This window comes from Zeus faber (assembly GCF_960531495.2).
Source record: "Zeus faber genome assembly, chromosome: 15".
Lineage (NCBI taxonomy): Eukaryota > Metazoa > Chordata > Actinopteri > Zeiformes > Zeidae > Zeus > Zeus faber.
In genome coordinates, this window is record NC_137194.1 from 6,103,414 (window position 1) to 6,128,413 (window position 25,000).

The window sequence follows — 25,000 nt, forward strand, 5'->3', positions numbered from 1 at the left end:
CTCCGCGAGCCCGTGTTGACAGCCAGTCCCGCTAACGTCGCGCTAGCCAGCTAGTGACCGTTAGCTCCGCCGGCCGTCACTATCCCACCCACCCACCCGCAGCTCAACCGCGGGGACCTGGGTTCCCCCGGTGCTTCGGGGGTATCTTCGCCGTGCGTGGCAACACTTTGTTCGGCGTTTCCGAGCAGTTGGTGTCGCTCGGGCAGGGACGGCAGCTAACTTCGGCTAACGTCATTAGCTAGATTAGGGAGCTGCTGGTCGTGACGTCATTTGGCTGAAGAGCTGCTTCCTGGTTGGGATCCCTGACTACATCAATTCTATTTTTTTTTATTTGTACAACGGCTGAAACAGCACGACGGACACATTATTGACCTGTCGATGAAGAAATACATGTATGTTTCTGTTTTTATTTGAATTTAAAAATCTTAATACAGATCTGGATTGTGTGTACTCATCATTTTCCATTTGTACCCACCGTATAATATATATATGTGTGTGAAATGTGACACGGAATTCCATCCTTATTTCGTCTTGTGTGTCTGCAGAGGAAGGCGGTGCCCGCGGGGTGCAGCAGACCTCAGCGCGATGTATTCGGATTGGCGCTCCCTGCACCTGGTGGTGCAGAGCGACCAGGGCCACCTCAGCGTCCTGCACACCTACCCGGCCGGGGTGGGCATGGAGGTGGCCAACGCCGTGGTCAAGCCCCTCGGGACGGCCGTCAGCCCCGTGGCCACGGAGAACATCCTCAAGACGGATAAAGAGGTGAGAGCCCCCCCCCCCGCAGAGATGGAGATGGAGAGGGGAGGAGAGGAGAGGGACGGTGTTTAACAACGACGTGCTCGGGCGTCTGCACTTTATGAAGTTCCGACAGCAACAGTTGCCCAGGGACAACCAGATTTGGGCCAACGACGACCGTCTTGTGCGGTGTGTTTGCCCTAAAAGAGTTATCCTGATGTATTGATTTATTCTGTAAAAAAACAATTTGATTATTGAAATATGGATCATTCATCATTCATTCATTCATTCATCAATTTATTTTAATTTTTTTTTTTTTTTTTTTCAATTTATTTTTATTGTATTTTATTCTATATATTTTTTATCTTATTCTATAAGTATTCCACTTACTGTATTACGTTTTAGGAGTCAGTCGGTCTATTAGAAAGGAATTTTCTACTTTTTATTTTATTTTATTTATTTTTTTTTCCTAGGACATATTGTGTGCTATCACCGGGTGCGTTGCATTACATTTCACTGCATATATGTATGGAAGTATGTATATGTATGTGACAAATAAAAATCTTGAATCTTGAATCATAGCTCAATTAATAATTTAAATAAAATAATTCAAATTGGGCGACCATTTGTCAGTTTTGGCTATGAACATCTGAGACATGGTTGCCAACTTGGCAAGTGCTTTGAAAAGTTAGTGTCAGGCCCCGGGTGAAGACATTACTCGTGATGTGCAAGAAGCTGATAGCAGAAGCAACGGGCTCTGATGTCTCGATAAATAACTCATAATTATCCAAGAGTTCCACACGTATGGCCTCGTCTTAATTATTTTTCTTATTCCTAGGTCAAGTGGACCATGGAGGTGTTGTGTTACGGCCTTACCCTTCCCCTGGACGGGGACACTGTCAAGTTGTGTGTGGACGTTTACACGGACTGGATGATGGCGCTGGTGTCGCCCAGGGACTCCATGCCTCAGCCGGTCGTCAAGGAGCCCAATTTGTATGTGCAGACCATCCTCAAACATCTCTACAACGTCTTCCTGCCCAGGTAGGCTAGAAGAAGCCAATGTCATCACTGTTTGAGGATCAGTCCAAAAGCTTGCCCGGCATTAGGAAAGGTGACGCTTATAATGACCACCCTCTCCAGAAGGTTAGTGGGGGTGGTAATACACACAGTGAATGAAAACTGAAGGGATACTCAGTTTAGTTTTGGGGAAATTTCACACAAGCTAGGCTATTTGAACCCCTTTGCAGCCCCGCTTTGCGCTAACACAGTAAGCGTTGCAGTCCGTCGCTATCTCCGAACTGGACACAAACGATGAAACTGATAGTGACCATCTCGTCTGAATTTGGGAAAGACTTGCAAAAAGTCAATTTCCCCCCCAAAAATCCCCTTCAAAATGTTTTTGGAAGAAATAAAGGACATTCAACGTCACTGCTAACTTTGCCGTTTGTCCCTTCGTCCCCAATGTTTTTCTATTATATTTTTTCTTTCTTTCCGTCATCCCTAATATCCAGTTATGGCTGGATAAGATCCCACTTCAGTTTTGCTCTATTTATAGTACCGCTCTGTCTGCAGTACTGGGATGTGAGCAGACAATAGCCCTTGTTTTTCTGCACTGTTGGAAACACGCTTTTAATGTTATGCTGCATTTTTTTGGTCGTTTTTACTGTGATGGTCATTTAACTATACCTAGGACATAAGCCCATAAAAACGATTGTTTGCTCTGGTTATAATCTTGCTTTGTGGAGTCAGTGCTCGACTTTAATGGTTGCTTAGTTGCCCCGGGCAACCAGATCAAAGTAAAGTATGAGCCACCGTGCCAACCAAAATTTTGGCCTTTCTCCTCCTATCTACTTTTCGTTCGTAAAATGTTATGTATACATATAAAGCACAATATAATAATCAGGTTTTGAGCAAAACATTTTAACAAACTTTTCCGGGGGGGGGCCGTGTTGAACTATAAGGGAAAAACTGGAAGTTCAACACAGCTTGAAGTTAAAACATGAGTAGAAGTAGACATGTAACCATGAAAAAATCTCTCCCATATCTTAATCTTCTGTATTCTGTTTTATATATTGAAAACATTAAGTGAGATTGCGTGGATTAATTAAGCATTGTGATTTGAAAAAAATAAAATAAAAATTAGTGGCCCCGATTTTCAATACATCATCACCATGTAGCGGGCCACATTAAATTGTTTCGTGGGCCGGATGTGGCCCCAGGGCCTGACGTTTGAGACCCCTGCCTTAAAGCAAGACAAACCGGTTAAACTTGATCAAAAAGTAAATTTCTCCTTTCTTGTATCGCTCTTAATATTTAGATATGTCATGTAATTATATAGGATCAATGTGACTCATTTGTTAAAATAATCAAAATTTGGCAAACGTTTTGTCAGTCTTGACAACGAAAATGCTGAAGCCAGCTTTCCAACTTGGCAGCCACTTTATGAAAGTCGATGCACAGATGCGGGAGCCAAGCAAAGTACAGTATAACAGTAACAACCACGTCCTTTCACGTAAATAGATAACAAAAAATTTTGAAGATTCTTAATTTTTTTTCTCAAGTAAAATAATTGACATTATAAAGACAGAGGTCAACCCATTCAGTTTATATGTAAAGTGTGTGACAGTTTCCCACAGAGCTCGGCGCTTGCAAGCTTGGCGACTGACTAGCCTCCCCTCTTTGGTCAATTTTGGTCACGACACCTTCATCATTGCGGTTATTACATCCCGCCGCCCCGTTGGTGTTCTTTGGCGTCCCTCGCAGCGTTTCCTCTCTGTTGTCGTCTTGTCTCGTCACTGACACGTTCGCTCTGACGTGTCTCCGGCTCCAGACCGGAGCAGCACGGGCTGAACCACATCAGGCTGTGCCAGCAGGTCCTGACTGCCGTGCAGAAGCTGGCCAGGGAGTCCGTCTCCATGGTGAGGGAGACCTGGGAGGTGCTGCTGCTCTTCCTGCTGCGCGTCAACGACACGCTGCTGGCCCCGCCCACCATCGGAGGTAAACGAATGGGGGGGGGAGCGGAACCTCGTGAGGCTTGGCCTTAACACCCGCGGATCCGACTGATCTCTGCCGGTATCGGTACAGGCGCTTATCTTTACTTCCTGTATTCATTCTGGAGGTTTTGTTTTCTGTCGGCTCCTCCCCTTCAGATCAGATTATTTTTCCGTTCATATCGAAGCATCTTGCACAGTATGTCCATACGCAGCTTTGCTGATGGCCCCCAAAAAAAATTCCTTTCATGTAACATTGGCCGCTTCTTTCTTGGCCGGGTTATAATAGAGATTCTGAATCTCAGTGGAACCAACCTGGTAAAATAAAGGTTAAAGAAAAGAAGAAAAAAATTGAGTTTCTTTACCCTGTGATTATATTATTTGAGTGCAGTGCATGAGTAGTGAGGCATTTTTCTAAATTCGACTTGACTGTAGAGCTAATAGTGACATTTTACACAATGTCATGGTATCCGCTATTGAATTAAAAAAAAAAAAAAATAAAAAATTCAGAGAAGAGAGTTTTTGTTACATCATCTTAGAATCCATCTACAAAACGGTTTAATTACTGTTTTAATGGGATGTCAGATGTCAGTCCAAAATCATTAAGACCTGTACAGCAGATGAATGACAATTCACTAAATCCTCCCCCTCCCTCCCTCCCTCCCTCCCGGCACACTATTTGGCTCCACCCAGTCGGCGTGGCGGAGAAGCTGGCGGAGAAGCTGATGGCCGTGCTCTTCGAGGTGTGGCTGCTGGCCTGCGCCCGCTGCTTCCCCACGCCGCCGTACTGGAAGACGGCACGGGAGATGCTGGCCAACTGGAGACACCACCCTCCCGTGGTGGAGCAGTGGAGCAGGGTGGCCTGCGCCCTCACCTCCCGGTAAAATAGCAGAACGGTTCACCCGGAACGCTTTGTTACCTCAACAATGTCTCAATTGTTGGTTTGGATTGTTTGAATGTCGATGGACGTTAGAAAAGCAAATGATGAAAAGCTGTTGCTGAGATTTTGATAGTTTTTTGGGGGTTTTTTTGCCAGTGAGGGAAGAGGCATTTAGGGCGTTCTGGTGGAAATAACGTCTTCACTTGGAGAACTTTTGTGATGTTTGAGATTCAAGGTTTTTTTTCCTCACCTAAGACCTTTCTGAGTTGTGTGTATTTCCTCCTCTCTTTCCCCGGTACAGACTGCTGCGGTTCACCCACGGCCCCTCGTTCCCTCCCTTCAAGGTCCCCGATGAAGACGCCAACCTGATTCCCGTGGAGATGGACAGCGACTGCGTGGCCCAGACCTGGTACCGCTTCCTTCACATGCTCAGGTACCTGCCTCGGGCCTTCCCGCAAAACCTGCTCCCCAAGCAAAACGAAAAAGCAACAAGATTTCGGTCCTCCCAAAAAAAAAAAAAAAAGCGCTGTTGCTCCATTCCGCAGTAACCCGGTGGACCTGAGCAACCCGGCCATCGTGAGCACCACTCCGAAGTTCCAGGAGCAGTTTCTCAACTCCAGCGGCATCCCCCACGAGGTGGTGCTGCACCCATGTCTGAAGCAGCTCCCCCAGATCTTCTTCCGGGCCATGAGGGGCGTGAGCTGCCTGGTGGACGCCTTCCTAGGTACAAAGCACAAAACTCGACCCAATGGAGTTCGGTTTCCCCCTTTTTTTTTTTTTCCTCTCCAGATATTTAGATCATGTGTTTCCCAACGTAGCTGCTCTCTGTTCCTGACTTTATTTTTGATCCACTCCGCCCCTCACTGATAGCGCGACGGGGGAATGTTTCTCAGCATTATCTGCTCGGATGTCTGAACAGACGCAAGGTGGCGTGTGTCTCTCTGCTTGAACTGTAGGTGTCGCTGTTGAAAAGCGAGAGGTGTGCAAGAAAGCGGGCTCTTTTGGGCCAATGCTCCTACCTCATGGTACAACACTTTTAACCTCGTACATTTTGTCTTGCAATCATAAGCAAATGGACCGGGTTTAATGGTGGTGATGATGATCGGGTTTGACCGACGGTGTAACCGCGGCGGAGTGTGTCTGAATGGGTGTCTAATCAGGGGCGGATTAATGTCACAAGTGATTTTTCTTGGAACCAGAGCAGTAGGGCTGGGTATTGGGGCAGGATCTCAATTCGATTTCAATATGAAGGGCCACAAATCGACTGAATGACAATTCAATCCAATATCGATGGAATACTTCATGATGCGATTCTATATCGATATATTGACATTTTTCAAAAAGTACGCATGAAACATATTCAATTTCACGGATCAAATTCACAAAATGAATTCCTATAAATTTCCAACTATGGTGGTATTTAATTTAAGGGGAAAATGGTTGCATAGCTTCCAAACAAACTATCAGTATTACAGTTTTCAAATTGATTTGGAAATTTAAACCGGAGAATTTATTTCTTTATATTATTGTTTTTTTACCCAGCTCTACAGAACAGAATATAGTACAACAGAATGTATATTTTTGAGACTTAATATGTTTATTTTTGCTCTGGGGAAATTAAGCAGGCGTGCTACAATAGTTTTTAAAATGTATTTCTTCTGCCTTTCGACAGGTATATCGCGGCCCAGAGCCGACAGTGCCCCGCCGACGCCCGTCAACAGACTGAGCATGTCCCCTCCCCCCTCCGTCAACAACACCACGCCCCCCCACAGCCGCAAGCAACGGCACACGGTGGTCACCAAAACCGCCAGCAAGAGCTCGACCGTAAGTCTCCTGTCAAAAACCGCAGAGCCAAGATGGGATGACATTATTTTCTTCTTTAGATTGAGGCATTTTCAACCAGCCGCTTTTTTCCCTGGTTATATATTTCTGCCCGGAATTTCAGATTTGTGCATTTATATCAAAAGTACAGCTTTCCATATTTGGTTCGATTCAGGTAAGTTCTTGTAAAAAAGGGTGAAAATGAGCGTTACGTAAATGTAACTACAGTTTTATGAATTCTAGATGACCGCCAGAGGCAGTGCTTCTCACTGGAGTTATTCACCTCGAGCATGCCAATCAAGAATTTTATATCCTACACCATCAGTATCTACCGGACCGAATAGCAACGCATATTTTGGTGCCTCATTACGGTGCCATGCCTGAGCTGCCAATTGATATATCCATCCTCCGGTGCTGTGAAACCACACGCCTTCACTTAACATTATCGTTGAGAGCGCGCTGCCTGAAATCCTCTGTATGACACGCCGCCGCTTTCCTCTCCCGTGCCGTCTGGCATGTGCCAGAGCATCCTGGCCCAGCAGCCTGGTCCTCTGATCAAGGAGATCCAACGCGGGCAGTGGGTGGAGGGCTCTGAGGCGAAAAGGTCCCCGCCTTGCCGTACCGATGCCGTATCTCCTCCACCATGTCACCATTCCCCTGGGAGAGGTTTCTGATGCAACAGGAAATCCGCTGCCTTGTTCTCTGCCCCTGGGAGGATCATTGCCCTGAGGTTCAAGAAATGAGGGAAGGCCCACATCAGGAGCTGCTGCGAGACCCAAAGGGAATTGTCGGCTCTCGTACCTCCCTTTTGGTTTATCTGAAACAACACATACTGTAGGTATTGTCTGTGCTGACTAAGACATGCCTGTTCTCCATAAATGGAAGATAGCGTTTGAAAGCTCGAAACACTGCCTGAAATATCGAGACCATTTATGTGCTCTGACTTCTGAGGGCCGCTTCACAAACCTCCGACAGCCCTGTGCTGCCAGACAGCTCCCCAGCCTGACCTTGACGCGTCCGTGGTGGTCACCTTCCGATGAGAGGCGATGGAGCCCAAGATGACACCTGCTGACAGATAGGCCCTTCTCCTCCAGGGCTGCAAGGCTGAGAGGCAGTCTTTTTCTTCAGTCACCTTCTGGCCCTGTGCTGCCTGGGGTCCAATGAAGGCCATTCAGCCAGATATGGATGGGCGTTGAGAGAGGAGACCTAAGGGTATCAGTGTTGCTGCTGCCGCTGCAGTATGCCCATCATTCTCAAGAGACCAAAAGGCAGTGAGACGCCCCTCCGAAAGTTCAGGAGGAGACATCTGCTGCTGAGACGGTGTGGCCACCATCACCCGAAAGTCTAGAAGGATGCCTATGAAGGTTACCTTCCGGTTGGGTGTGATGGAGCTCTTCTCCGTGTTGACCATTAGGCCTAGACAGGCCATATGGGTGAGAAAAAGTGACATGTCTTGGACTGCGGTACCCTAAGACAGGGCGCAGATTAACCAGTCGTTGAGGTAGGGGAGAACTCTTAACCCGTGCCGCTTGGACAGGTGGGTTAGCCCCTTTGGGCAGCTATGGTTGTGGGTGGCTGGGCCACGTGCACTCGGGGTTCTCTGCTGTCTAGCAGCAGACCTTAGTTTGCCTCTTAAGCCCACAAACTGATGTCTGGTCTGGCTCACCGTCAGTTCCAGTGCCTGCTGTGCTGCCTGTCCAAACAGCTGGCCCGGAACCTCTGGCAGGGTGTGGAGTGTTCTCCTACATTCCTCTGAGAGAGGCGATTGAGCGAGCCAGACCTGTTGGCAAGCCAGGGTTAGCCTAGACATGAGCTTGCCAAGCTCCCTCAAGATGAACGCAAAGGCCTGCAGTCATGCTTCATTGAGGCTCAGTACTGGTGCATCCTTGCCTGACGTTTGTAGCGTCTGGAACAAGGCAAGCATGAGGTGAGACAGCGAGTTCCCCATGCGGCCCATGCAGACAGCTTTTTCATAAGACGTGCTGATAAGGTCATCGGTGATGTGGAACTGAGTCAGAGGGAAACTGGCGTTGGGCCTCAATGTCTCTTCAGGAGAGACAATTAGCAAGGCCATAGTGAGCTCTATCACTGGCATGTGATCCAGCCCATAGATGATGGCATCCTGCAGGTCCGCCAAGGCCCTGCTACCACTGGAGTAGTTTTTTTCTTTTTGTTGTTTTTGTTTTCCTTTTGAGCTGCGTTTCTTCCTGCTATGAGAGAATATATGAAGGAACAGTCCAGAGTCCCATGTGATTTATGTAGGGGCGGCAGTTGGGCACACATGACTTTGTTTTAAAATTCTCGACTAAGCATGCGTGAGGTTAGGTTGAGGTGAGGTTAAATCCAGCGTGAAGCACTGACTCTCACCGTCAGTAAGAATGAAATAGAACCAGTTTTTTCTTTCTCACTTTTTTCTCAGATCAGGAAAAACAGATTATTGGGTATTAGAGGGTATTGTTTAAAAAGATACAATACCAGTACCGATACCAATAGAGTTCTTCATTCACAATACTTTTATTTTCTACTTTACCCATCATGTGAATAGAAGCATTCAATTGCGTAAAATCAATGGTCAATTCAGAAATGGAAACAAGGGAATCGAGTTGTACCGTTTGTTTTGGTTGTTTTTAAACCCAGTCCTACTCCTGTGGTCCCTGTCAAGTCTAACCAATCCTGAGAGCGTTCCACTTGTCTAACAGCCTGGTGTGCCAGTAAACGGCACGGTTCATTCTTTCCCCTCGGGGGGCCTATACGGTAACCAGATGTTCATATGGCCCCCGTAGGGCAGCGGGGGGCAGCCCACCAAAACATCCCAGCAGCAGCAGCAGCAGCAGTCGTCCTCCCCGACGCTGTTGTCCAGCCCCAACCAGAGCAGCTGGGAGACGCGGCCCCTACCAGCCCCCGCCCGGCCCAAGGTCAACAGCATCCTCAACCTGTTTGGCCAATGGCTCTTTGACGCCGCCCTGGTCCACTGTAAGCTCCACAGCGGTCTCAGCCGAGACCCCAGCATGACCGGTAAGGACAAAGCCGCCGCCCTCCACCACCAACCAACCTTAGACGAGCGCTGCTGTTATTTTTATGTTGTTTTTGTTGAACAACGTTTTAGTCTTTGCATGGTCAGGTGGGTGTTTGTTGTTGTGAACATTACCAACGTGTTTTTTTGTGGAGCAGCTGTCTGTCTGTCTGTCTGTCTGTCTGTATGTCTGTGTGTATGTAGTATTTCAGTGTTTTCAGTGTTATTTTTTTGTTTTGTTTTTTTTTTCTCCTTCGCGACTGTCGTACAGGATATCCTTTTTATTTGTTTTATTTGTTTGTCATTTTCTCCTAAACCTCCCGGTGCCTTTTTATGTGAGTGGAGGGGCTTGCTCAGAAGTGGACCAGTCTTAAGCATTCACTCTGATTCAGAAAGACCCATTCCCAACCGTATTGAAACCCAGCCAACTCCACATTTCGGCTAAAAAGACCTGGTGGTCTACATATCCCTGTGTGTGTGTGTGTGTGTGTGCGCGCGCGCGTGTGCGCGTGTGTGTGTGCGTGCGTGCGTTAAATAAATAAATCTGGGCACGTCACAGACTCTCCATCTTAATTTATTTTGTAATGTCCTGCCTGTGTCGCCCTGTCAGTACGGTGTTCATCGTTTGAGTAGTGGGGCAAATGTCATCCATTGAGGAGAAGGGGGGGAAAAAAAACAAACGATATTTAAGAAAACACTCGACAATTCATGCCTTGATATGAATTGACCCCAAAATATTGGATCTGCTTTGATTTTGTGTCTCTTCACTATTTCTGTTATCTTGCAGCCTCTTTTATCCAAATTCTCCTTTCTTATAAATCTTGTAAGTAGGAACGGCAGCTCTTATTTTTTTTTTGTCTCACTTGATTCGCAGTCAGTTCTTGACAAATTCCTGCTTTTTCGTCCATTTCGCCATAATCATCGCCATTGTTTTATTTAACTATTTTTCCATTTAATTTGATTCCCGTCTCCCATCCATCCCCTTGCCATGTGAAACGTTTACTGGCACTCTCTCAGCGTCAAACGTCATGGTACGGTGTCACTGAAGCACCACCCGTCCTCATCATACTGTTACCAGTTTGTGACTATGCCGCCCCCCGTTTGCTTTCATTTATTTGTTTAGTCCACCTTTGGTGTGTAATTTCATTTTCTTCTCATTTTGGGGTCACACTAATCCTTGTTTGCCGCAATGCATCACCCTCCCCAAACCCGACCTGGTTCAGCATCAACGTTACGTTCCTTCTGATTTCCTTTTCATGTATTGTTAGTTGCTTTTGGATTTTTTTCCATTGGTTTTCATTTTTCTTTCTTTTTCTTTTTTGGTGCCTCAATGCATGAAGTGAATGGTCTGTGCCTTTTTGAGTGGCAGTGGTGTTATTGCAACAACATGGGAGCTGACACAGCGACTTTGCAGAGCTGGGAATAAGTCCTCTAAACATTAGACCTACTTACAGCACGTTTGAGGCAAACTCTTTGTGTCAGAGGTCCCTTCTTTGTACGCCTGTTTAATAGCGTGGGTGCGTGTCACGATCGTTTCAGTGTTCCGTTCTGACTGGATGTTTTTATGTCTGTCTTATGGTCTGTTAATGTTTGAATTTGCTTTTTTTTTTTCTTTTTTTTTCCCCCCTTTCCCTGTACCGTTTTCTTTACTGTTTTTTTTTATTTTTTTTATTTTTTGGGTTGTCGCAGTGTGCACAAAATATTCCTTTGCCTTGCGTTGCTTACAGTTGCACACATTCGAGCGTCGGCAGCGTTTCATACTCAGGGTCTTTTTCACTCTTGTGTCTCTCCTCGTCGCGCACCGTAGCCATAGCCACCCAGGTGGGCCTGGAGCTGCGGCGGAAGGGCTCCCAGATGTCCACGGACTCCATGGTGTCCAACCCCATGTTCGACGCCAACGAGTTCCCCGACAGCTACGAGGCGGGCCGCGCCGAGGCCTGCGGGACGCTCTGCCGCATCTTCTGCAGCAAGAAAACCGGGGAGGAAATCCTCCCTGTGTATCTGTCGAGGTAACACCGACACAAAGAAAGTGGCACAAAGACAGAGTCGGGAATTGGCCTTGGGCTGGCCGTGGTCTGGTGTATATAGTTTACATACAGGCTGTGGTCTAGGTTATAACTAGAGGTGCACCAATGCGCTTTCTTTTAATTCCGATTCGATACATATGTGCCGAAGCAATGCTTATTCGGATACTGGAGCACTCTTTTCCTGTTGTTGTTGTTGTTGTTTAAGGCTGCAGATGTTCCTTTATAATTCCATTCCAACTTGTGTTCTTTATTATTTTTAATATTTGAATATATTCAAATTTTTAATACTCAAATTTAATATTGGGGGCTGGGTGAGTTAAGCACAGTTCCGCAGCTCAGCAACTCATCAGATATCAGATATTGGACATCAGTCCGATATCTGATGAGTGAATGATGTCAGTATCGGCATCCGATATTTGATCGGATCTGTCCCATCTCTATTTATGACCAGTGGTTCCCAAACTTATTTTGTTGAAAAACATTCACGCGCCTCTTTCTCTGCCACGGCAATCCATAAAAAATGTCTGTGTCATTAATAACGGTCAAAACAAGTGACAAAGTCATCATTTACAAACACAATAACATTATTAGGAATGCAAACATCCTTCTTTTCAAACAGTTTTGTCATACTTTGTTGAGCAATAAAATCACAAGTTAAGCTCAACTTTTTCTCAAAAAAGTAACAAGAAATTGTATATTTTGCCATTATATTGCTCCTTTAGTTCATTTTAGCCTTTGTTGATATAAAATATGTATATAAAAAAAAAAGTCTGTAATATATATTATTTAATTGAATTAAAAATGTATAAGATAGGATTCCTTGAGTCTTCAATGTTAGTTCTGCACTACATAATTTACTCTTGGTCATCCCCCCCCCCCCCCCCCCCACTTAGGAAACCACTCCTTTTAAAACATAACAATCCCTCAAAACGCCGACTGCTAGGCCTTATGCTTTTAAATAAACCATAAATAGGTCTGAATAAAGGTCATTGAGGATCCGAATGAAGGTCCGATGAGGTTTATCCTCTTGCCTCCGCAGGTTCTACATGGTCCTCATTCAGGGTCTCCAGATCTCCGAATTAATCTGCAGGCCGGTCCTGGCTTCCATCATCCTCAACTCTTCCTCGCTCTTCTGCTCCGACCTGAAGGGCATCAACGTCGTCGTTCCCTACTTCATCGCTGCCCTGGAGATCATTCTCCCAGACAGGTCGGAAAACCCGCACAGAAACGCGGTGGCGGTCGCGTTGCTCGTCGAGATTTGTGTTAACGGTCGGTGCCAGGCCCTCGTGAGTCTATGCAACGATCATTCAAACTGACATTTACTCCGCCAGGGAACTGTCCAAGTTTAAGATGTACGTCAACCCCACCGACCTGAGGAGAGCCTCCATCAACATCCTGCTGGCCATGCTGCCCCTGCCGCACCACTTTGGCAACATCAAATCAGAGGTACAGCCTTTCCCTAGCCACACGTTCAAGCTTGCATTCCAACATTACAGAAAGTTGCAGGAGGAAGCGACCTGTAGCTGTAGAGTGATCTTCCTTCTCTTCTATCTCTTCTCCTTCTTCTCTTATCTTGATACCATGGCTCGGGTGTCAGGGCTGAAGCCAAGCCTCTGTTTAGAATGGTTAAATGTAATGTCGGGAGGTCTCGCGCCAAACCGTGCAAAAGTTGCCGCGTAAACCGTCGCTTAAAAGCCTCGGTTGGTCTACTGTGTTGTTTTTTTGAGGTCCTGCTGGAGGGGAAGTTCAGCGAGGAAGAGAGCTATCCTCACGACCAGCCCGTCTCTTTCCTGTCCCTGAGGCTGCGTCTGGTCAACATCCTGATCGGGGCCCTGCAGACCGAGACCGACGCCACCAACACGCAGCTCATCCTGGGTACTGACGTGCTGTCATTTAATGTTCCGAAAAAGGCTCTCAATAAATCACCCTGTCACTAAAGGTTTCTGTTTTGCCTTTTGGATGTGTTTTCACCCTCACATTGTTCTATTCTTCCCTTAGGTGCAATGCTCAACATCGTCCAAGACTCTGCGCTGCTGGAGTCCATAGGCGCTCAAACCGAGACCGTAAGACTTTGACCACATATGATTTGACCACGTGATAAAGGGGCGGGCCGAGGTGAAATAAAGATGCGTATGTGTGTTTGGGGTTCCAGGGAAGTATCGACGGCAGCCACATGACCATGAGGAGCCAGAGCCACAGCCGCACCAACAGCGGCATCAGCTTCACCAGCGGGGGCAGCACTGAGGCCACCAGCCCCGACTCGGAGCGTCCTGCCCAGGCCCTGCTGCGGGATTATGGTAAGAACCGACCTCAGCTACTCCACAGACGCTGCGTTCCCATCGCTTACGCATTGTGGAATGGAATATAACCTTTGCTTCACTTCCGATATTCGCAGAAAGTCTTGACTAATTAAATTAACAAATGTGTTTCCCGTAGCCAACATGGTTAAAGTGGTGTGCAGAGTTAAGAAGCGTTGGGTAAAATGTCTCTGTGGGTGATGAGCTTTACTGGTTTTGCTGTGATGCCGTGTGCTGTGATGCCTCCTATTTTAAATAGACACTAGTGTTTCCCCTGTAATTGTACAAGGCAGGCCAACGCGAACCCCCGCCAGGCCAAAAAATTATATATATATATTTTATTTTTTATGCTTATGTTTTCAACTCATTTTAATGGCAGCAAGTCAACCTCTCCTTGTGACCAATTTGTTTTATGTTTTTAATATACCTAGCCAACAAAAATTTTAACGCAAATAAAAACTGCAGACTGCCTGCTGTGGCATCCAACGGAAGCCAACGGCGTGATCCCGTGCACTTCGTCTGTTAAGGCATTTTTCGGTTCGTACCACCGGGCCTGAAATTCTAGGGGAAACACTGAGACAGTCTTAACTTCTTATTGCCATGAACCTTGAACACACCATTATAACATTTTCAGCGACTTGTTTTTATTTGTATACAACTCATGTTATGTTTTCTATAGTTTCACCCATAATTACTTCTCACAAACAGAGAGGAAGGAGTCTCGCCCTACTTAATATTCATGAGCTGATCTTTGAGTGACAGGCACAAACTTGAAAAGGTTCATATAAAATTATTTTAAGTTCATTTGGTCAAAAACTGCTGCCTAATGACGTCATGTCATGTAATTCATTATCAGTCGGACGTTAAATACAGATCACAACAAAAATCTCCATCCTTATGTCGCCACAAGATTCTTGCCCCCACAAATGTTTCCAGTCTCATGTTTGAAGTCATTGTGCAGTGATTGTCCCCCGGAGGCATGACGGCAGCGGGGCTAAAGCAGGATGCTTGCCGTTTTGAGTCTGGTGTCAGCTTTGAACCCATCTCTGCTTCTTTCACCCTGCTGTGCTCTTTACTCTCCGGTGGTTGGTATTTTCGGGTGTCATATGCTTTAGGTCTTTCAGATACAGCGGCAGGCCTGCTGGTCCGCAGCATCCACCTGGTCACCCAGAGGCTCAACTCCCAGTGGAGGCAGGACATGAGCATCTCACTGGCGGCCCTGGAGCTGCTGGCCGGCCTGGCCAAGGTGACAAGGCACCCGGACACCATCAAAATCTGAATAATGATCCTACATTTTATTTGTACAGAGCTTTTCAAGGTACTCAAAGATAATCTTAAAAAACAAAAATAGATCACATAGTAGAATACGGCAGTGCCTAAAAACAAGATTGCAGGAAAAAGTATCGGGGAAAAAATAGTACACAAATATAAGTCAAAAGGAAAGTGGGAGGAAACAGAGGAGAATTTCACCTCGAAGACAGTAAAAGCAATTTTAATGTGAACTTGTTTTGTAATCTTCTTTGTGAATATACATTAAATGGTAAACTGAAAAGTTGGGAGCATTTCTCATTACTTATAAATTTAATTGTGTGATCCTGCCAGTACCCAGCCCTAATGAGAACATTTTGCAAAAGTTTCGGGATTAAATTGGATTGGAATGTTTGTCATTTCCAGGGGATTAAAATAAATAATTTGCGTAATTATATTGATTGATTGATCGATGGTAACGGTACCACGGGATGAAAACATTGAAAGCATTTTGAAGCTTGGGTTTGATTATTTCTGACCAATGTTCCAGTACAGAACTCCAAACTCAGTTATTTAACTGAGTTTGGAGTTTTGGAGTCTAAAAGTCTCAAATATAATATGTTGACACCTTCAGATACCTTGTTGTAATCACTGCTGGTTGCAGTTGGCGAAGGTCAAATTTAGTCCATCGCTGTCTTGAAATGCTGCATTGTGAAATGAAAATCCTTTTGTCGTGTCAACTTTGTTCTCCGTGCGTTTTGACACCGACAGGTGAAGGCGGGGGTGGACTCGGCCGACCGCAAGCGCGCCGTCAGCTCCATATGTGGCTACATCGTGTACCAATGCAGCCGCCCGGCGCCGCTGCAGTCCAGCACCCTCCACTCCATGATCGTAGCGGCCTTCCAGTTCCTGTGCGTGTGGCTCACAGAGCACTCCGACATGCTGGACGAGAAGGCGAGTCTCTGATGTGGGCGTGCGACGTTTTGAACAATCTGTCGAAATGACGTTTTTGGAGATTTTAGATTTGAAGGGCTAACATCTCACCTTCCAACCCCTGTTACGGTTTAAAATGAGAGAGTAAAGCTCATTTGGGTATGTTTTGTTAACCCCCCCCGGTCCCGTCCCCAGGACTGCCTGGTGGAGGTTTTGGAGATTGTGGAGCTGGGCATATCCGGTAGCAAGTCCCGACAGGAACAGGAAGTCAGGCACAAAGGGGAGAAGGAGCACAACCCCGCTTCCATGAGGGTGAAGGACGCGGCCGAGGCCACTCTTTCCTGGTGAGTCTCCGTCTGCAGCTCGCTACGCGGGTTATGTGCGAAGAGATTTGAGTGAGCGCGCTTTCCAGCTGGGTCAACAAATGTGGCGCTCGTAGCATTAATCACGGCTCTGGTCTTGGGAAACATGGACGCCTGTATCAGTCCAATGCGGGTTATCTGATTCATGTTCTTTGGAACTCTTGACGGTTTTTCAAATATTTCATCATCGCCTTGTTGCATTTATTTGAGCAGATCACGATGTTTATTTGAAATCCTTTGATTCCACCATCCTATGTTTCCATTGGGGTTTTGAACCAATGTTAGAAATGTTGCGATGAATAGAATGTGTATTTGGTTCCATCAGTTGAGTTGCGGCAAATGAACGGTATTCTCCAATGTGTATGTTGTGATCAATGCCAATTATTACACTATCATCAGGGCACTACACTCATGGTTACCCGGTTGCCCTCGGCAACCAGATCGAGTCACTTGGCAGCCATTCTGTGGCCTCTGGTTAACCCCCTTGTGCAACCACTTTTTAACATAAAGAATAGGGACCCGAAGCCGCAAAACGTGCACCCCAAAATAAATAAATCTCTGGCATTGGGGATATTTGAATATTGCTGTTACAGTCAGAACCCGAATGCTGCACGTGGATTTAGTTTGCTCACGTGTGCACCGGCGCACACAGGCAGAATTGGACGGCAGTAGAGCAAGGTTATTACAGTCAGAGATGCAACAACTTGCTTTTCGGCGAATGTCGCTTCTTTAACGTCAGTTTGGGTGACGTGTGAATTGTCCATATCTGTTGAGCATTTTTTTTATTGAGAGAAGGACCCCATCTGTGATCTATTAACGAGTGGACTCGTTCTCTGATATTAAGTTAGAACTAAGACCCGAACACGGATCTAGTCTCTGGTTGAAAGCGCTCCAACGAGATGCTGCGTTCACGGGCACGGAAAACTGTAATGCTTGTCGGAAGTGATGTGTTCAGTGGAACTCGGAAAACTGAAGGTATATTTCAAAACTTTTGTCAGTGGTCCTGCCTTCCTTGGACCATGTTTGGTTGGTAGGTAAAGCTGATGTCTGGTTGTCAGCCTGGCAACCACTTTTAAAAGTTAGTGTGGAGCCCTGCCATCATTATTACACAACATTGTTGTTACGCGATTGCTCAGCAGCATAACTTAAAAAAAAAATAAAAAAGTGACGATTACATTATTGATTGCAATTATTAGTGTGACAATTCATCGTAAACTAGAACTTCACGATTGTGCCTACCCGATTTTTAACTGATTATTTTAGTGTTCTTTTCGGTGCCTGAGAAGCAGTACTCGGTACTCCCAAAGTTACCCGATCCTAGTCTGTTCCCTCGGGGTACCCCGGAACACCAGTGGAGCACCTGTGTTTACCTGAGTCCTGGAGTGAATGTTTTAATAAATCAGAAGAAAATCACGCAATAAATCAGGCTCTTACTTGAGTTGTACTTTTAGGAGTGGTTTGCAGAATAAAAGACAAAAGATGTGCTGAATGTGTGACCTCCGTGAGAGGCTAACCGGCCTCAGTTGCTGTACTCACCGGCCCCGCTTTCCTTTGTGCCGTGTCCGGTGTTTCCCCAGCATCATGCAGGTGCTGGGGGCGTTCCCCTCTCCCAGCGGGCCGGCCTCCACCTGCAGCCTCCTGAACGAGGACACCCTGATCCGCTACGCCCGGTTGAGCGCGACGGGAGCCAGCAACTTCCGCTACTTTGTCCTGGACAACTCGGTCATCCTGGCCATGCTGGAGCAGCCTCTGGGGAACGAGCAGAGTGAGTGCTCGGACCAGGCTTAGTCATTCCACCAGTCTAGCCGTATTTCTCATATTTTTATTGTCCAAACGTGTATATCTGCTAAATGAAAGGCCCACGGTCAAGGTGAAGGTGAAGTTTGCAAGGCCTAAGTCATGTTCAGAGTTGCTATATCGTTATTACAAAGCGCTTTCGCAGATAAAGGCTCTTTGTGTTCCCACAGACCCCAGTCCGTCAGTGACTGTTCTGATCCGGGGCACGGCCGGCCGTCACGCCTGGACAATGCAGCTCTTCCACCAACCCAGAGGCGCTCGGGCCAACCAGAGGGTGAGGTCAAGGGCTGTGGGTGACACTGTAATTATACTAGTATTGGATGTTGGTCTTATAATAGGGTGTCGGTATCAGTTTTGGTCAATCGCCCCCAAATACAAATATGCTTCCCGCCACGTCAAGCCGTACATTTCCTATCAAGGTGTGGCTCACTGAAGCCCGAACCTCAAGTAGTTTGAACTTTGACCCGGTGACAAATAATCTCTTGCACTTTGAAAGTTGATCTTTTCAAGTCCTTCCAATCAGAATGCTCTGCAAGTCAAATACCAAAAATAAGCTCTTTTTTCTAAGAATTGTGAAATATGTTGAATTGGCTATTAATTATATCTACTACCAAATGCAATATATCTTGGGCTGGGCGATACTGACAAAATCAAATACAATATTATTTTGATTAATAACTCAATATTGATTATTTTCCTATATTTTGGAGATGAATATTAGAGCTACACAATATACTGTATTTGAGGAACAGTCATTTGTAATGTGATTATGATGAAGTTCAGAAAATTGTGTTACTTGCATTACAATTAATGTATTACAGCCTTAAAGACAACATTTAGTTATATCACAATATTCCAAAATCCCAGCAGTTATCTAGTCTCATATCACAATATCGATATTCTGTCTAGCTTGGATTATGATGTTAAATATGGTTCTGATCAATACTCATCAACCGGGCGATGCTTCAGGTTTAGGAAAACGTGTCTTTCTGCCTTTCCCTGTGTTAACATTGCGTTCGTGGCATCAAACAAGAAAAAGAACCCACGTTCCATAGCCATCCCTTCCTCTCCTCCCACGCAGCAGGTGTTTGTGCCCGAGGGCCGCCCGGCGCCCAACAACGACGTGGGGATCAAGTACAACGTCAAGCAGAGGCCTTTCCCCGAGGAGGTGGACAAGATCCCCCTCGTCAAAGCCGACGTCAGCATCCCCGACCTGGACGACATTGTCAACAAGGAGGTGAGAGCCCGGACCCCCTCAGCTATCTCCACGTTGATCAAATCGATACTTTCGCCCAGTTTCTGTTCCCGGATGCGAGAAGGGGACTGGCCAGTAAACAGGTTGTTGGATGTACACTCAGGTGTGTTGTATGGGCTGGCAGCAGGAACAGAGAGCTGAACACACACTCAAGTGTCGTGACCCCCACGTGAGTCTGACCAGGTCTCAGGAACCCGCCGGGTGTCTACTGGAGAAGGGTTTATTTAGAATTTTTTTTTGGATGACCATAGGCAATCCTAATTATTGATGATTTGGCACCAAGCATTCGGCGTCAGGGTTTCTTCCTCCGAGTCCGGTCGCTGGGTTTTCAGATCCAAAATTTGTGTTTGACATTCTGATCGTTCGGGCATTTGAGGGTTATTTGCAGCATTTGCTTGTGCTTTTGGTCACGACTTTATGGTGGGATGATTTGATTGATAGGTCTTTCTTTGGCTTGTAATTCAGTTGGCTCTACCTTGTGCGTGCCATGCCGAAGCAGTAAAAAAACATCTAATTAACCACAATCCCTGCTGTTAAGGGGAATAAAAAAACAACACCAGCACATTTTATCCGGCTCTAGATTTTCAAATAAACATGTTTGGTGCCAATGTTCAAAAGCGCATTTCCTTCTGGTCGCGGCGGCAAACACGGTGTCGGCTGAAACATGCTTCTGCGAATACGTAGACCTCTTTGGCATAGGGAGGCAGAGAACGGGTTTCTGCGTAAACTCCAAAATAGTACACGGTGCAACAAGCATAATTACTGTCTTGTGCATCAGAAAAAAGACGATTGGGATTTGTTGAGGCATACGTAGGTTCTCGAGAGGCATGTTTCAGCTGCTAACTGCTCTGTGCACATGGAGTCTGGTAGAGGCGGTGGCGGCGTGTGTGTTTTTTTTTTGTTTTTTTTTGGAGTGCGGGGCGGGGGGCGAGGCAGAAGGTCTTTCTAAATAGCCCCTCCGTCCTCCGTCCTCTTCCTCCCCCCAGCTGGAGTTGCAGCACGACCGGCTGCGCAGCATGATGACCAAGCAGATCGACTATGAGCACACGCTGGAGCGCCACAGCGAGGACGTGTGGAGGTCGAAGGCCTTCCCCGACCCCCAGACGGACTGCAAGCCCCCTTCGCCTGCCCAGGAGTTCCAGACGGCGCGCCTCTTCCTCTCCCACTTCGGCTTCCTGTCCCTGGAGGCCCTGAAGGTTTGCATGAGGAGGAAAACCTCAAAAGTACTTTTTTTTTTTTTCCCCGATCGTCAGGAGTCGACCCGATTGGGGCGACCACGGTCACCAAATAATGTAGTCGTGATTAGGCGACATATGGCGGCTCGAGTTATCATTAAAATCTAGTGTAATTGCTGCGTACTAATTCCTACTACTAACTAACTGCTTTTGCTTTGTTTGTTTGTTTTTTTTTTAAATAGGAACCTAACAACAGTCGTCTACCTCCTCATCTGATTGGTTTGGAGTCCTCCTTGCCCGGGTTTTTTGAGGACATCAGCTACCTGGACCTGCTGCCGTGCCGACCGTTTGACACCGTCTTCGTGTTCTACGTGAGGGCCGGGCAGAAGAGCAGCCACGAGGTGGGAACCAGCAGCTTTATCAGTTTTTTTCCGGACAGGATCTGAGGGGCCTTTTCCGTCTTTTCGGAAACCAGGAACTTGGGCCTTCCTTGCCTCGGTGCCGCACCCTCCTGATTTGTGTCATCTCAATCTGCTGTGAAAGCAGCCAAGAACTCTTTGAGGAACTGCTAAGGTTCCTGTTTCAGAAGGTTCCGGGCCTAAATGCAATACTGGAATACCTTGAAAATTGCTCCTATCATTGAAAACCTCTGAAATTCCCCCCTGGTTTTGTTATTCAGGTCTTAATATAATAAAGAAAAATCCAGAATGATTTTACATTGAAAATTGATTATATTTGGTAGGCGTGAAGTCCTTGAAAATGGGGAAAAAAGTTTTTAAATAAGTACTTTTCGTAATACCAGAATGAACCCTGTAAATGGTTCCTCATTTAGGTCCTGTACCTTGGTGGAAAAGTGGCTGTAAAATATTGATAGATTGATCATTTGAATGGGGTTAAATGTAACTTAAGTGATATTCAAATGCAATGGCTGCTAGAGATTCGAGATCTCCCAAGGTTTAGGTTGCCCAATGTTTGCTACATTGCCTCATTTCTGTCCCCCAATATTCTCCGACGCTCGCGTTTGAAACGGATGAACGGTCCCAAACGAGCGTGGCTCCTGTCTTGCGCTCAGATCCTGAGGAACGTGGAGTCGTCGTCCAGCGTCCAGCCGCAGTTCCTGGAGTTCCTGCTGTCGCTGGGCTGGTCGGTGGACGTGGGCCGCCATCCTGGCTGGACGGGACACCTGGACACCAGCTGGTCCCTCAACTCCTGCTCTGACAACGGCGACGCGCAGCAAACGGGTAAAACCGCAGAAAGAGTTTTATTTGCGAACCGGATATCGTCCAAAATGGTATGAAGAGCTGGGCGACGTTGTCAAAATCAAATATCAAGAGTTATTTATTTATTTATTTATTTTTGTAGAGGAGGCAGCGACTCCGGATGATACAGGGGGCTCGGTGTTCAACGGCGAAAAGAAAGTGCTGTACTACGCTGACGCTCTGACCGAGATTGCGTTCGTCGTCCCGTCTCTCACTGAAAACTCTGGTCAGCACACGCAGTGTCTTCTGTTCGGGGGGGTGGGGGGGGAATACATTTTCACATGTATTATAGACATTACGGTAGTATGGAGGCCATGCCGAACGTGCGTGTGGCTGCTTTCCAGAGGAGTCCTCGGTGCACAGTGACTCCACGGTGGAGGCGGACACCAACACGGACCTCATGCCCGCCATGCTGAAACAACCCAACCTGACACTGGAACTGTTCCCCAACCACTCCGACAGCCTGGAGTCTGCCAAAAAGGTAACCTTCCCCGTCCTTTTGGGAGATGGGAATTTTTTGCGATCCCAATAACGAATGCAAATTCAATCGTTCTCTACGACATGAGCCAGAGCTCTTTTCCACATTGAAGGTGCAGTGTGTAGAATTTACGGAACAGACTTGGCAGAAATGTAATATAATATTCATGAGTATCTTTTAATTAGTGTATAATCCCATGACAATGATAATCGGGTTTTCGTTACCTTAGATGAGCCGTTTTTATCTGCATGGCCGCGGGTACGCTTGGCGGGGACCGCAATGTTGCACCGCCAGGTTTCTTCTCCAGTAGCCCAGAACACACAAAACAAACACTGGCTCTGGAGAGAGCCTTTATCGTTTTTTATGGGTTTTCGCGGCCACCGTCCCTCCCACGGAGGCCGCCATGTTGCACCGTCAATTCAGTTTTGTTGAGATCTCCAACCTGACCACTGGATGCCACTGAATTCTACACATTGCACCTTTGAATGGCCAAATGAATTAACTATTTTATTGAATGTATTACCGTAGCTGATTACAGGAACCCTAACGTGGCCGTCTTCACTACCTTTTGATTTTTGCCTCCGTAGCTGAGTCCCCTGGTGAAGGCCAAGCGGTCGTCCACAGGGAAGTCCTTCCCTCTGCTGGGTCCCGAGACCAAGGCCTTTGTGGTCTGGGTGGAGCGCTTCGATGACATTGGTAAAAAAAAAGACAAGAACAGCTTACTCTTATATTTAGTTTTTCAAAACTCGTAGTCAGTCCAAATACATGGTTCTTACCAGGTCGTTGAGGAGCTTAAAGTGCTTGAATTTTGTCCTCCGTAACTAAAGTTCTGGAATACCTTGAAAATGGCCCCTTTTATGCTGAAGTGCTTGAAAAGTCCTTGATTGTCACTTGGTAGATGACAATGAGATTAATTATAATAATAATAATAATTATATACTATATACTGTGTTTACATACACCAATCAGCCACAACATTAAAACTACTGGCATGAAGTGAATAACATTGATCTTCTGGTTCCGATGGCACCTGTAAAGGGGTGGGATAAATTAGGCAGCAAGTGAACGGCCAGTTCTGGAAGTTGATGTGTTGCAAGCAGGAAAAATGGACAAGCGTAAGGATCTGACCAAATTGTGATGGCTAGACGACTGGGTCAGAGCATCTCCAAAACGACTTGTGGGGTGTTCCCAGTATGCAGTGGTTAGTACCTACCAAAAGTGGTCCAAGGAAAGACAACAGGCGACAGGGCCATGGACGCCCAAGGCTCATTGATGCGCGTGGGGAGTGAAGTCTAGCCCGTCTGGTTCGATCCCACAGAAGATCTACTGTAGCACAAATTGTTGAAAAAGTTAATTCTGCTATGATAGAAAGGTGTCAAAACACACAGTGCATCACAGCTTACTGTGTAATTATACTGTGTATACAGGATGCCCATGCTGACTCCTGTCCGCCGCCGAAAGCGCCTACAATGGGCATGTGAGCGTCAGAACTGGACCATGGAGCAATGGAAGAAGGGGGCCTGGTCTGATGAATCACGTTTTCTTTTTCATCATGTGGATGGCCGGGTGTGCGTGCGTCGTTTACCTGGGGGAGAGATGGCACCAGGATGCACTATGGGTAGAAGGCAAGACAGCAGAGGCTGTGTGATGCTCTGGGAAATGTTCTCCTGGGAAACCTTGGGTCCTGGCATTCATGTGGATGTTGCTTTAACACGTAGCACCTACCTCAACATTGTTAGGCAGGTCAGAGGTATTTTAGCGGCTGGAGAGGGAGCTAATACAATATTAGGCAGGTGGTTTTAATGTTGTGGCTGATCAGTGTATATAGCAACTAGGAATATATGTATAATTGATATACAAATATAAATAATAGAGATCAATGAGATTAACATTTATTTTTTGTGTTGAAAATGAAAAAATAATGCTGGGGTAAAAAAATAAAAAGTACTTAAATTTCATTTCAACACTTTTGAAGAAAACCGTCGAGTGACCGCAATACTTTCTTCCAGAGAACTTCCCCTTGTCCGACCTCTTGGCGGAGACCAGCACGGGTCTGGAGGCCAGCGTGAGCAACAGCGCTTCCTGCAGGTACGGCGGCACGCCTGCCAACAATGGCTGAACGTCGGGGGAAGGTCTACTCTCAAGCGGGATCCGCCCGTCGGCACTTCCTGTGAGCGGACAGCTCCCTCTCGGGCGCCCCTTTCCACGCCCGTCCCCTGAAACCCGGGCGGTGAATAGGGACGGCGGCCACGCCCCGTATTTTGAAATGCACGCCACACCCTCGTCTCTTGTCGTCGCCGAACAGTGCTGGTTCAGATGGGAGCACGTCACGCTGAGGCTGCTTTATAGTTGGCTGAGGAGGTTTCGAAAACATGTCGATTTATATGACGCATCATTAAATTATAAAGACCAACAAACAACGCGGTGTGAAATGTCTGCGGTTGTCCTTTTTCATGTCACCGCCTCCCTAAAATAGTGTCACACTGCCATCTAGCGTGTAGTCACCGACGCAGAACTGTAAATACGAGCACCGTCGTCGACACCCACGCCGTACCTCCGGCGCCTGTTCCACGCGGCACTATAAGGGAGCCTTTGGTGTTGGTGGTTGGTTTTATCGCCGCCCCCCACTTCATCCACCCGCCTCTCCCTCCAGGTCAGGGTTGCTGGAGAAAGACGTGCCGCTGATCTTCATCCACCCACTCAAGACGGGCCTGTTCAGGATCCGGCTCC

At 46.7% G+C, this 25,000-nt stretch overlaps 1 protein-coding gene across 1 annotated transcript in view; it reads left to right on the forward strand.

Moving 5' to 3' along the window:
* Nucleotides 1–585: 585 nt before the first annotated feature.
* LOC307240781 (ral GTPase-activating protein subunit beta-like) overlaps nt 586–25,000 on the forward strand; it is a gene marked incomplete at both ends in the record, with an annotated part of 25,103 nt that continues 688 nt past the window's right edge. The window contains 28 exons of the mRNA XM_080014640.1: nt 586–762; nt 1,574–1,776; nt 3,566–3,732; nt 4,419–4,605; nt 4,907–5,038; nt 5,151–5,329; nt 6,278–6,429; nt 9,225–9,441; nt 11,247–11,448; nt 12,506–12,673; nt 12,798–12,912; nt 13,194–13,341; nt 13,465–13,529; nt 13,619–13,763; nt 14,888–15,009; nt 15,783–15,965; nt 16,140–16,288; nt 17,884–18,075; nt 18,281–18,377; nt 19,188–19,340; nt 20,345–20,554; nt 20,776–20,934; nt 21,606–21,774; nt 21,896–22,018; nt 22,137–22,273; nt 22,858–22,966; nt 24,280–24,358; nt 24,924–25,000. The exon at nt 24,924–25,000 is cut by the window's right edge and continues 72 nt beyond it. Of these exons, the coding sequence (XP_079870766.1) occupies nt 586–762; nt 1,574–1,776; nt 3,566–3,732; nt 4,419–4,605; nt 4,907–5,038; nt 5,151–5,329; nt 6,278–6,429; nt 9,225–9,441; nt 11,247–11,448; nt 12,506–12,673; nt 12,798–12,912; nt 13,194–13,341; nt 13,465–13,529; nt 13,619–13,763; nt 14,888–15,009; nt 15,783–15,965; nt 16,140–16,288; nt 17,884–18,075; nt 18,281–18,377; nt 19,188–19,340; nt 20,345–20,554; nt 20,776–20,934; nt 21,606–21,774; nt 21,896–22,018; nt 22,137–22,273; nt 22,858–22,966; nt 24,280–24,358; nt 24,924–25,000 (4,216 nt within the window). The remainder of the gene's footprint in view (nt 763–1,573; nt 1,777–3,565; nt 3,733–4,418; nt 4,606–4,906; nt 5,039–5,150; nt 5,330–6,277; nt 6,430–9,224; nt 9,442–11,246; nt 11,449–12,505; nt 12,674–12,797; nt 12,913–13,193; nt 13,342–13,464; nt 13,530–13,618; nt 13,764–14,887; nt 15,010–15,782; nt 15,966–16,139; nt 16,289–17,883; nt 18,076–18,280; nt 18,378–19,187; nt 19,341–20,344; nt 20,555–20,775; nt 20,935–21,605; nt 21,775–21,895; nt 22,019–22,136; nt 22,274–22,857; nt 22,967–24,279; nt 24,359–24,923) is intronic.